Raw genomic sequence first — 13,342 nt, 5'->3', positions numbered from 1 at the left:
ATCACACGTAAAAAAAAAAAAAAAACAGTAACCACACATAAAAAGCCAATAACCACACGTAAAAAAACAATAACTACACGTAAAAAAGCCAACAACCACATGTGAAGAAACAATAACCACATGTTTAAAAAAAAACACAAAAAAAACAATAACCACACGTAAAATAAATAAAGAAATAAAATCAACAACTACATGTAAAAAAAAAAACAACAACAACCCAATAACCACACATAATAAAAAAAGAAACAAAAAAACTCACGGTAAAAAAACAAAAAAACAAAACACTAACCACACACACCAAAATACAACATTGAACTGGACTTTGCATTATTACATAATCACATAAATACTCCACATATCTGACTGTGTCCCGGATCTGCTCTTTATGTTTCTGCTAACACTGTTACTGTTTATTACATACAGAGAGGCAAATAAGTATTTGAACACCCTGTGATTTTGCAAGTTCTCCCACTTAGAAATCATGGAGGGTCTGAAATGTTCATCTTAGGTCCATGTCCACTGTGAGAGACATAATCTAAAAAAAAGACTGGAAATCACATTGTATGATTTTTTTTTTTTTAAATAATTTATCTGTATGTTACTGCTGCAAATAAGTATTTGAACACCTGTCTATCAGATTGAATTCTGACCCTCAAAGACCCGTTAGTCCACCTTTAAAAAGTCCACCTCCACTCCACTTATTATCCTAAATTAGAAGCTCCTGTTTGAGGTTGTCAGCTGCATAAAGACACCTGTCCACCCCATACAATCAGGAAGACTCCAACTACTAACATGGCCAAGACCAAAGAACTGTCAAAATGCACAAGAGACAAAATTGTAGACCTCCACAAGGCTGGAAAGGGCTATGGGGCAATTGCCAAGCAGCTTGGTGAAAAAAGATCCACTGTTGGGGCAATTATTAGAAAATGGAAGAAGCTAAACATGACTGTCAATCTCTCTCGGACTGGGGCTCCATGCAAGATCTCACCTCGTGGGGTCTCAATGATCCTAAGAAAGGTGAGGAATCAACCAAGGTCTTGGTCTTAATTCCACTCGCCGTGTTTGGAGGAAGAAGAATGATGAGTACCATCCAAACAACACCATCCCTACTGTGAAGCATGGGGGTGGAAACATCATGTTTTGGGGGCGTTTTTCTGCACATGGGACAGGACAACTGCACTGTGTTAAGGAGAGGATGACTGGGGCCTTGTATTGCGAGATTCTGGGGAACAACCTCCTTCCCTCAGTTAGAGCATTGAAGATGGGTCGTGGCTGGGTCTTCCAACATGACGATGACCCGAAGCACAGCCAGGATAACCAAGGAGTGGCTCCATAAGAAGCATATCAAGGTTTTGCAGTGGCCTAGCCAGTCTCCAGACCTAAACCCAATAGAAAATCTCAAACTCCGTGTTTCTCAGCGACAACCCAGAAACCTGACTGATCTAGAGAAGATCTGTGTGGAGGAGTGGGCCAGAATCCCTCCTGCAGTGTGTGCAAACCTGGTGAAAAACTACACGAAATGTTTGACCTCTGTAATTGCAAACAAAGGCTACTGTACCAAATATTAACATTGATTTTCTCAGGTGTTCAAATACTTATTTGCAGCAGTAACATACAAATACATTTTTTAAACATCATACAGTGTGATTTCCAGACTTTTTTTTAGATTATGTCTCTCACAGTGGACATGGACCTAAGATGAACATTTCAGACCCTCTGTGATTTCTAAGTGGGAGAACTTGCAAAATCACAGGGTGTTCAAATACTTATTTGCCTCACTGTATGTGCTGCACTATGTCGCTATTGTGCTAATGTTTCCACTGGGTTATCTATGGGGTTGCTGGGGCAACTGCAGCTCAGTTAGTAGAGTGTTTGTCCTGTTATCTGAAGGTTGGTGGTTCAAATCCCGCTCTAGACGTAAACATCGCTGTTTGAGCAGTCTCAGGTTGGCGGTGCGATTCCAGCTCCCACAGAATGCTGTTGTGGTGTCCTTGAGCAAGACGCTTAACCCACCTCACCCCAGTGTCTGTGTAAACTGGTGTATGAATGTGTGTGTGAATGGGTTAAGTGTCTTGCTAATTACTTGCCAAAAGATGACATCAAACCATTAGGTACAAACATCTGCACAATGTGAACTATTTGAGCCCAACTATTGCTTCACAGGAACCAGGGCATAAGAATTTACAGCAGATGAAAGGCTTAAAAGAGACAATAGACAGAGCAGAAAAACAGAAGTGTGTGGTTGGAGTTAAAGAGCTTATGTTAAATGCATAATAATGAGACACAATCATTTCCCAGTATGAAACCTGTCCTCTCAGTGTCAGTGCACATATCTCTTCTCTGCTGTGGCAAACGTGTGGAGCTCCTCTGTTTGAATAAAACCAAAGTGGAGTTTAAGTGTGAAAAACAGAAACCTGCTGCGCCCCAAAGGAGCTCCAGGACTCTGTGGTAAATCTGTTATCTTTTGATTCACTTTTAGACAAAGCCCTAGTGTGTAATTACAGTAAAATAAAGCATGTTTTCATTATGAATGTGTTTATTCCACTGAAAAACATATAAAATGTGTGTCCTTATTGTGAGCGGACTTGCATCTCCACAAACCTGACACTTATTTTGAGGGCCTTTTCCTGATCTATTTGGCTACAGCATTCCACAGTGCACCATAAAACTGATCTATATCCATGGAGAATGTTCCAAAAAGTTTTTAATTTTCTGTTGAGTCATGCAGGTGATGTGCCATCTCCAGAAAGTTACACACTGTACTTTAATTAAATATCAAAATACATTTTGAGACACTTTCTAAATGTTCATTTGAATGGTCCCAGTTAGGAACGGGAAGTTAGGGCTGATTTTTTTATTTCTTTAAACTATACATGTCAATATTGTCCCAAAATATGCACCATGGGTCAAATCCTCCAGCTAAGACACTGAAGGATGGGTCAAATGCAGGTTTAACCCAGATACACATAAGGATGGGTCAAATGCAGAGGACACATTTCCCTACCCGGAGGATAGAGCTCACAGGGATGCACATTTTTCTGTTCTACAGCGCAGTAAAAACATCCAGAATGAAAAAGAAGTGTTAGGCTTTTATTTTAGCCTAATTTTGGCAAAAATGTTACATAGTGCAGCTTTAACTATAATATCAATAATTTGAAATGGTCCATCTCTAATCACAATTACCAAATATTAGAAGCTGTAGTTCTTTAGGTCCAGTGGGATTATTGTGTTAATTTAAAGTTCAGATTTCAGTCTCTCTCAAATGTGAATGCTCCTGGGTGGGATTGAAACGCTCACACTGCTCAATCCCAATTATCTGTTTTCCTAAATCCTTCAGGAAGTACAATGTAGTTAGTCCTACCTTTTGCCAATGTTGAAATCTCAAAACAGAAAAGAGAAGGGGCCAAAGCAGGTGGGATTATCCTGAGTCCTCTTCACCACATAATCCAAAATTTAATCCAGTTACTGCATGTTTAATCCAGAAACAAATCAGGAATAAACCAGGTCAAAATCCAGGTCCAAACCAGAACTAAACCAGATCTCAACCCAGGTCCAAACCAGGTCTTCAACAGGTCCAAAATAAATAAAATGAAAAAAATCTGGGTAAAAAAGCAGGACCAAGTCAAACGTAAACCAGGACTAACCCAAAGCTTGGTCAGGACTAAACCAGGACTAAACCAGGACTAAACCAGGACTAAACACGGTCTGTGGAGGTTCCCAGGCTCTGAAGGATGGACGCTGCTTTTCTGTCCATTTTTTCCACATTTTCTCATCCTCTTGTGAAATTCCGGAGTGGAGCTTTAGTCCAGTTCTGAACGAGATCTGGACCAATCTGAAACAACAGGCCATTGTTTCAACAGGAGCTTCTCAACAGTCGGCACAGGGGACAAAACTGGGTCATAGATTCCGATTCAATTTCAGATCAGACCAGGGGCTACTGTCAGGAATCCTTGAGCAAGACACTTCATCCACTTTGCCTGTGAATGTGGTGTGTGAATGTTGGTGCAGGTTGGCAGCCTCATTTCCCTCAGTCTGCCCTAGGTCAGCTATGGCTACAGTAATTACCAGCATTGACAGTAGAGCTTCGTGTGACATCAGCACGTTGTAGAATCCCTCTTTAACCTGAGCTGGACACAGGTCAGTATCCTCAGGTGGAGTTTGTTGTCAGATTACAGATGTGTTGACCTGGATTATGGTTCATATCTCTGTAATTACTGGATCTATCCACATGAAACAAAAACTGACACATAGTTCAGTGTCTTGTCTGTCAGTGTAAATAAACAAAATTCAAATGATTTTTTTTCACAATATCTTCAGACTTTAAAACATAAGGCTAGTATGACAAGTTTGTGGAGCCAATCCCAAACAAATAATGAGAAGGTTCAACATTTGTGGATCATAAGTTTGGATTTTTCTTTAACAAACTGCGAATGTCCCATAGAGTTATATAGGCCCCTTAAACATTTACTGACACACAAGTTCATATTAAACTTCCATCTGAAATTATGACTTAATCTCAGTCTAGAAGGTGAAATCCTGTTGTGGAGTGAATGGACAATGCATCCAGGACTATTACTATACATCAAACTGGTCAACAAATAAACACGTTAAGATTAATAGTAAATTTAAAATGGCTTCTTTCTCCTATAACTCCTCTAAATGATGCTTGTAAACACTTTTGTCTGACAAAAATGAGCGCATCTTTTTGACCTTTTGACCAAAACTTTCACGCGGTCGCACCACATTTCTCATAGTCGTTAGCTCCTAAGAGAAAATGAGGCTGAGAGGACTAAACCAGGACTAAACCAGGACTAAACCAAAACTAAACCAGGACTAAACCAAAACTAAACCAGGACTAAACCAAGACTAAACCAGGACTAAACCAGGACTAAACCAGGACTAAACCAGGACTAAACCAAGACTAAACCAGGAATAAACCAAAACTAAACCAGGACTAAACCAAGACTAAACCAGGAATAAACTAGGAATAACCCAGAAATAAACTAGGACTAAACCAGAACTAATCTATTGATGAAGCAGGACTCAATCTGGGCTGAAGAAGGAACCTGTCAGGACTAAACCAAAATGAAACCAGGATTAAACCAAGACTAAACCAGGACTAAACCATGGCTAAAACAGGACTCAACCAGAGCTCAAGCAGAACTAAACCAGGATTAAACAGGACCAGTAATCACTAATCTATTCAATATTGGTAAAAATATCATGATTAGGGTTTTCCAAAAGTTCCACCATTTATTGTACTGACATTTACTGACACACAAGTTCATATTAAACTTTAAATACAAGTAAAAACAACAAAGATTTTTTTTAAACAAAATAATAAATTTAGCACACTCATTCAAACAGCATCACCTTTTCCTTCATGTGAAGAAGGGATTACTCTTCTAATAACATCTGCTCTGTAGTGTGGCTCACTTGTCCTCTCTCTCCTCTTTCTTGCTTTCCTCCCTCTCCCTCTCCTCTCTCCTTCTCTTCTTTTTCTTCTTTTTGTGTTCGTGATGGTCGTCAGGGGAGTGTGAATCTCTGAAAAGAAAAAAAAAAAAGAAAAAAATTTGTAGGTAGTCTCATTTTGCCTGATGTGAAAACTGCATTTGGACACATGCTGGTAAAGTGGTCTGCAACCAGGACCAAAATCACACTGCTCCTCCGAGGTCTGACTACCGGTCAGACTCTCCTCTTCAGTCCCTGGAACAGATCTTACCCAGGAGGCTGAAGTGTGTGATTGCCCTGTAGCTGGAACACACCCTCCTCTTCCCCTTCTTAAAGAGAGGGACCACCACACCGGTCTGCCAGTCCAGAGCAGTGTTACAGACACGTGTTAACCATGACCGACAACATCCAGAGACTTTAGATTCTCAGGACGGATCTCATTCACCCAGAGCTCAGAGGAGCTGTGAGCACCTCCAAGACACAGCCTGACAGACCCATCACCCCGAGTCGCTCCTCAGTCTCACGTCTTCTGAATAGGAAGCAAAGTATTCCTTCCACTGTTCGACAACATTCTCAGTCAAGGTGAGAGCTCTGCACCCACACTGTAGAGTTTACACTGTACAGTGTAAAGTGTAGAGTTCACAGTGATAACGCTACAGTATAAAGTGTAGAGTTTACAGTTTACACTGTACAGTTTACAAGGTAGAGTTTATAATGTTAACTCTACAGTGTAAAGTGTGAAGTGTAAAGTTTACACTATAGTTTACAGGTTACACTGTAGAGTTTACATTGTAGAGTTTTCAGTGTAGAATTTCCACTGTACAGTGTTGGTGAAGTGCTGCTTCCCCCTCCTGAAGCACCGGATGGTTTGCTAGAATTTCTTTGAGGCCAGTAGTCCCCCTCCATACTTTTTACGGTCTGAACGAGCTGAGATGCACTTGGCCTGATAGCTGTCACTGCCTCAGGAGTCCCACAGCCCAATAGGCTTGATAGGACAACCCCCCGAACCCAGTTAGGTCGCCACCGTGACCGGCACCACAGACCACAGCTACAAGTGCACGCATCAATATTAGAGGCGGAGAACATGGTCCACTTGGACTCCATGTCCCCAGCCTCCTCCTCCTGGGAGAAGCTCTCCTGGAGGTGTGTTGAAGACCCTGCTGACAGAGGGCTCCAGACAAACTGTCATGATATGCTTGGGTCTGCCAAGTCAGTCTGGCTTCTTCCCCTGCCAGTGAAGGGACAGTCCTTGATATTAATTTCTCCATACTCCAAGCATATGAAATGCTCTTAGTCAACACACATTTAAATATATAAATATAAACAGTGACTGAAAAGGTTTGAATAGTGCCAAACAAACATCTATTTATTTATTTACTTTCCACTGTTTTTAACTGCTCCTCACCTTTCACGTTTCTTCTTCTTCTTCTTAGGCTCCCTCTCGCGATGTCTGCTCCTGTCAGGCCCCTCATGTCTGCTCCTGTCAGGGTCCTCCTCTCTCCCCTGTCTGCTCCTGTCAGGCCCCTCATGTCTGCTCCTGTCAGGGTCCTCCTCTCTCCACTGTCTGCTCCTGTCAGGGTCCTCCTCTCTCCTCAGTCTGCTCCTGTCAGGGTCCTCCTCTCTCCCCTGTCTGCTCCAGTCAGGGTCCTCCTCTCTTCCCTGTCTGCTCCTGTCAGGGTCCTCCTCTCTCCACTGTCGGCCCAGCTCCTCTGAGTGCACGTTTATCACCTCCCGAATTACCTGAAAAAAAAACCCCACAAAAATGTTTAACACAGATTAAACTATAGGAACACAGATCTCGTCATTGCGATGCAGGAATCAAGGAATATCCCAATATGTCAGGCTTTTAACCATGGATCCCGATACGACCCAGCAGTGATTTCGGCCCTATAACAGTGTAGTAGTATTGTATTGTATGTGGCATGATAGTACCTCTGTATATGACTTCTTGGTTATATGCACGTTCTTGGCTCTGTACGACTGCCTGCGTCTCTTGTAGTCTCTCATCTCAGCCATCAGCTCCAGGTGAGTCTTGGGCTCCTTCTGTTCCTCATCTAAAAACACAAACAAACAGTTTAAAGAGGTTGTACCCAATTGTTTCATGGAATAAAATTGAATGGTTTTACCTCAGTACAACCCATAGGAAAAGAGCGTGGTGTGCTGTCTATAACAGGATAGTGAGCTGTTAACATGCTAGTTGTAAGTTGTGGCGTGACACCTTAACTCTGCTCTGGCCTTTTAAGATTGTGAAAAGTGTTTATAAACATATCATACAGAATAATTAGACTCGATTTGAAAGAAAACTGTAATTCCAAGGATAAATAATTAAAGACAATAAAATCACTTTCATACAAGGCAAGGCCTGTGGACAGGCCCAGAAATTACAGAGATATTAACCATAAACCAAGTCAACACTGAGCCATCTGAGCAAACTCCACCTGAGACTTCTGACCTGTCTCCAGCTCAGGTTAAACTAGGGGGATTCTACAATACGCTGACATCACATGAAGGCAAACTTTTATTTTGACCAGGAGTAGTTTCAGAGTTTGACCAAAGCGTGGACATTAGTGCAGTCCTGGATAGCGCCTTCTGCATTTGTTTGTTTTACCTTTCTGCAGTTTCTTGACCAGATCCACGTACAGGTCCTCGTTACTGGAGGATGGAGCCGGGTCTTTCTGATTGGACAGTTCACTGGTCACATGATCGTATAGAGCCAATCGGTCAGCCACAGTGAGGTCACACAGCGCCCTCTTGTGGTTCTGCGGCACCTCCACAGGTTCCCCACTGTACTGCCCTGAGGGAGAGGAACAAAACAATATGTCCGAAACTGCACCATGTACAATTCTGATAGGAAAGCATAAAACACGAATAAAACAGAGTCTCCCTGTAGTTTTTTTTTCATAAATTTCAAACAAGCAGATGGACAGTGATCAGCTTGGGTCTTTTTGATGGTGAGATCTACATCTTGAGCGACTTCCGCTGTAAGGGTCAAATTCACCCAACAGCAGGTGGACCAATAACAGAGCAGCGTTGTGTTTAGGGGTGGAGCTAAAGGTGAAGCACCAAAGTGAACCAAAATATGGCGGTGCAGACAGACGTACTTGAGTCAGTTTTAGTAGCAATACAGATTATTTATTTTGTGCCAATCGTGCAGAGGAAAGCACACAAAGTTTGACTTTTCATCTTGTTCTGCGGTTGTGAAGCTTCCACCAATCAGTTTCAAGTATTTGTCCTGATGTTCAGCCTTTTCCTGATCACTTTCAGAGAGTCGTCCCAGATAAATGTGTAAAACTCTACTCAATTCAAAGTCTATATTGACTATGTTCAGGAAATGTTCAGAATATTGATAGACATTTCCATTTGTTTTTATTAAGACAAAATACAATTTTATTGAAAATCATGATCAATTTTTAGAGAGTTTTCTGAAAAGACACTGCTTGAATTCCCGTCTGACACTCACCACAGAGTCTGTATAGGCTCTTTTCACAGAGCTGCCTGGCTAGTTCCAGTTCTCTTAAAAAGTGCGGAGCTGCACTTCCTGCTCCATTTACTGGGTACTGGAAATTAGCTGAGCCATGCTAAAATCAATCAATATTTAAATATCAGACAGTGGACAGCAAGTTATGGAATTTAGTGATGTTAAAATAGGGCTACAAACTGAATGATTTTGCACAGAAAAACAATGAACTTGTCATTAGATGTATTTTCATAAAGTTGTTCCATTTTGAGATATAAATTTGCATTAGCTTTTAGACACAAATACCTACTTTTATAAACCGACGAGTTTCCTCTGGTTAAGTGCTTACATCTTCATAAACATCTTAACATGCCTCTGTGATCATCCATCTGTAACTTACTGTCTGATATTTAAATATCGATTTATTTTAGGGTTTAGCTTGCTAAAGGAACAGTGCAGGAAGAACAGAACTGTGCACTTTTTGGCAGAAAAGGAACTAGGTGGGTAGCTCCATGAAAAGGGTCTATAGAACACAGGCCTACAGCGCCACCTGGAGGATTGCAGAAGTCTCACCTTGCCAAAAGACGCCCTCCATCTTCATGAGCGGAGCAGCAGAACGAGCCTGAAGAATCACCTGGTGCTGAGTCACCTTGTCTACAGGAAACAAGAGGAAAGAGGCTTGATTTTAGTTTTCAGTCAATTCTATGGTATTGCAGTATTGATCCTGTACTGATACCAATAGGTTTTGCATTAGCATGCACCAAGTATAGAAGCCATTAGGGCTGTAATCGACTGAAGAAGTGATTTTGGACTAAAGACATGTTCCGCTGATCAATTATTCGGCTAAAAACGGGGCGTGGTAAAAGCTCTCAAAACTATCATGTGTCTCTATGTATCTGACCCAAACTGCATTCACAAGACTACACCTACAGGAGGAGTTCATGCAAAAACTGCTATTTATACAGAAAAAAGTACTAGGAAACAACATATTTATATAAAGACAGATTAAACTTGTGAATCATGAGTTTAATCTGACAGATAAATTCCAAAAAATACCAAATCTTCAGCTCACTCACTTCTACTTTCTGCTGTTGTCACAGATAAATCCTATTTTCTAAATCAAATGATTAGTTGACGAATACACCATCATGCGATTCATTGACTAAAGGCCTACAGGCCTACAGCCCTACAGGCCATCAGACATTTTTAATACTAATGTCTATTCTAATAATTGTATATGTGTCTTTTATCTTTGGTGAAAAACATTGTGAATGAATAAAAAAAAATAGATGAGTCTCTCACCCATGACAAATGTCCTGACGTTAGTGTTCTTGTAACAGAAAGAAGTGTCGGGCATCTGCTCCTGTTAAATAATATAATAATAGTAATAGTAATAGTAATATCTGCACAGTAAAGACAGGCTCTACTTTATGTTACCACAATATTATTATTATTATTACTATTATTGTACACATTTATCTCTCTGAAAGTGATCCAGCTGAGAGAAAAGCACAGACATCAGTGCTTCCCTAAGCATGATTCTGTCTTTCTGATCAAATGTCTAAAGTATATCTGTCGCCATCGTCATGTTTGCTGCACCTTTGGCTCCGTCCAAATCACAATGCTGCTCTGTGATTGGTCTGAACAGCTGGTTAAACGGGCAATCGTGACAGTGGGAGCCACTCAAGATGGATTTTCATAAGTTAGTGAACTCACAAATATCACAGGGATTAATTTTGCTGACAGGGATACTGATTTATTGCAAAAACTGAAATTTCCTGACATCAGATGCTTGTCCCTGTGCAGATGGATATGTTTAAAGACACTGTAGAACATTCCAGGCAAAGCAATAACGTCTCCATGCAAACAAGCAAGTGGCAAGTTACACAGTATACCTTTAATAAAAACCTAATAAATATGATCATGATGGGTCACGATGTTGGTCATGTTTTGAATTGTGAAAATGTCCTCAGCTGTGGCCTGTAGCGTGTGTTCACCTGTTCCTCTGAAGAATAGTCCATCTTTTTAAGGAGACACGACTCTTTATGTCTCTCCAGACTTCTGTGAGGAACTCGGTGACCAGGATCAAAGGGACACTGCACCAGCTCCTCCTTATGACAAACAACAGGAAAACAATATGCTTAATGTCAGGGGATTTAAGTCTATTGCTCCCTGTCAACTGTGGCTACACTTTTTAAACCGTCTTTCGTCAATGAGACTCTCTAATTTTGTTAAAACTACAGGACAGGTTTGCCTAATACTTTAGGTCGATGAGGAAAAGAACATGCAAACTGCACAATAGAAAGCCCAGGAGTTAAACCCAGAACCTTCTCACTGTGAGGCAGGTGCTGTACTCTCCTCCTTTCAGAATCAGAATCAGAATCACTTTTATTGATCCCCGAAGGGAAATTCTCTTAGTTACCAGATGCCACAACCACAGGATAGAATTTAAGAATAAAAATAAAAAGTAATTTAAATAAGAATAAAATTTGTGCAATAAGAATAAAGTGTCATGCAATAAGAAATAAAGTGTCAGTGTTTCTAAAGTGTCAGTGTTAAACAAAATAAATAAATAGATCACCTCACAAAAATCACACACTATTTACATCTATGTACAAAGTGGAATATTGGAGTATTGAAGTGAAGTTGCTCCCCTTTCAACCCCTCTCCTCACTTCTCCTCCTCCCCTCTTCCTTTGCTCCTCTCCTCCATTTCCTATGCCCTCTTCCACTCGTCTCTCTCGCCGTTCTTCTACCCTCCCTTCACCTCTCTTCTCCTCCCTCTCTTTCACCTCCTCTTCCCTCTCCATCCTCACAGAAAGGGGAGGTCCTTTCTTCATCCCAATCTCTTTTAACCCTTCTACCTCTTCTCTCCTCCGCCTCGCCATCGATCTCTCCTTACCTTCTTTTCTCTCCTCCTCTTCTCCCATCCCTCCCTCTCTCCTCACATCCCTCTTCACCTCCTGTCTCCCTCTCCGCTTCTTTCTTTTCCTCCTCCCTTCTATTCCAGCTCATCTAACGTTCTCTCCTCTTACTTCTGGGTCCCATTCAAACGCAGGTTCAAACTGGCTCCATCCCCTCTCTATTTCCCCCTCTCCCCTCTTTCCCCACCTTCTCTCACCTTCTTCCCTCTCTCCTCCTCCTCATCTCTCTCCTCCTCATCTCCCTCCTCTCCTCTCCCCCTCCTCTTACCTCCTTTCCTTTCCTCCCCTCCTCTCCTCTTCATCTCCCTCCTCTCCTCTTACCTCCCTCTCCCCTCATCCTTCCCTCTCTCCCTCCTCATCATCTCTCTCCTCTCCCCTCTTTATCTCCCTCCTCTCCTCTTACCTCCCTCTCCCCTCATCCTTTCCCCCTCCCCCCTCCTCTTACCTCCTTTCCTCCCCTCCCTCCTCTTCATCTCCCTCCTCTCCTCTTACCTCCCTCTCTCCCTCCTCATCATCTCTCTCCTCCTCATCTCCCTCCTCTCCTCTCCCCTCCCTCCTCTTCATCTCCCTCCTCTCCTCTTTCCTCCCTCTCCCCTCATCCTTTCCTCCTTTCCTCTCCCCCTCCCCCCTCCTCTTACCTCCTTTCCTCCCCTCCCTCCTCTTCCCTCCCTCTCCCCTCATCCTTTCCTCCCCTCCCCTCCCCTCTCCTCTCCTCTCCTCTCCTCTCCTCTCACCTCCTGGTCCCATCCAAACTCCTGGTCACAGTGTTTGTTCCAGCGCAGCTCTGTAAACACGTGTTCTAGTTGTTTCTTGCAGGTTTCCGTGAAGTCCTCGAGCTCCTTCACGCGCTCCAGCCGCGCCCGCGCAGTCTCCGGGTCCACGCACGCGGACATTTTAGTTTAAGTTTAATTCAATTAGGAAACCTGACAGAAAACCCGCTCTCTGTTTTGTTTCTGCTCTCACACGGCGGCCATATTTGATTTGACTGATACGGAAGCGGAAGAGGCGGTATAAAGGAACAGTGCATGCTGGGAGATGTAGTTTCTTAAATACAATGGTCAGATTAGGGAAATAAATAACTAAAAATAGATAACTTGCTAAATAACCAAATAAATAAATAAACGAGGATTTTTAGCTAATTAAAGCAAAACCATGAGAATTATAAAATTATGTTGGCAAAGGGAGTGGTGTAATTAAAAACGTATGGATGCTAATTAATGTCATACATACAACATATGAATACATATGTTTGAAAAAGAAAAGAAAATGGGTTGCAGAAAGTAAACATAAACAATAATATAAAATAGACAAGATAAAACTTTAATAATTTCAAAGGGATCGATTTGTAATTACATTGGCCAACCTGCTGTTTTCTCACATAACACCACTAGACCAGTGAGCACAGCTGAGTCTGAACAAAGGTCATTTTAACCATCTGTAAATTTACACGGTAACTTTAAGGCAACTCCTAATACACTGAAGAGCAACCAACAAGTAAAACAATTTCTGTG

General features: G+C 41.8%; 1 protein-coding gene across 2 annotated transcripts; it reads right to left on the bottom strand.

Annotated features, from left to right (window-relative positions):
• Positions 1-5,329: 5,329 nt before the first annotated feature.
• Positions 5,330-12,818, bottom strand: snrnp48 (small nuclear ribonucleoprotein 48 (U11/U12)). 2 transcript variants are annotated; one of them, XM_055228007.1, is made up of 8 exons: positions 12,566-12,818; positions 10,906-11,019; positions 10,211-10,271; positions 9,482-9,562; positions 8,060-8,245; positions 7,384-7,505; positions 6,857-7,191; positions 5,330-5,544 (listed from the first exon to the last, which is right to left on the bottom strand). In XM_055228007.1, exons 1-8 carry the CDS (start codon positions 12,722-12,724, stop codon positions 5,433-5,435), a joined length of 1,170 nt encoding a protein of 389 aa, XP_055083982.1. In that variant the 5' UTR covers positions 12,725-12,818; the 3' UTR covers positions 5,330-5,432. The 2 variants fall into 2 exon arrangements, with proteins under 2 accessions (XP_055083982.1, XP_055083983.1); XM_055228008.1 differs by having other exon boundaries at positions 10,211-10,265; positions 12,566-12,761.
• Positions 12,819-13,342: the final 524 nt, after the last annotated feature.

This window comes from Periophthalmus magnuspinnatus, chromosome 16, assembly GCF_009829125.3.
Source record: "Periophthalmus magnuspinnatus isolate fPerMag1 chromosome 16, fPerMag1.2.pri, whole genome shotgun sequence".
NCBI classification, from domain to species: Eukaryota; Metazoa; Chordata; class Actinopteri; order Gobiiformes; family Gobiidae; genus Periophthalmus; species Periophthalmus magnuspinnatus.
Note: the sequence above shows the minus strand (reverse complement) of the source record. Positions and strands in the feature narration are given on the sequence as shown.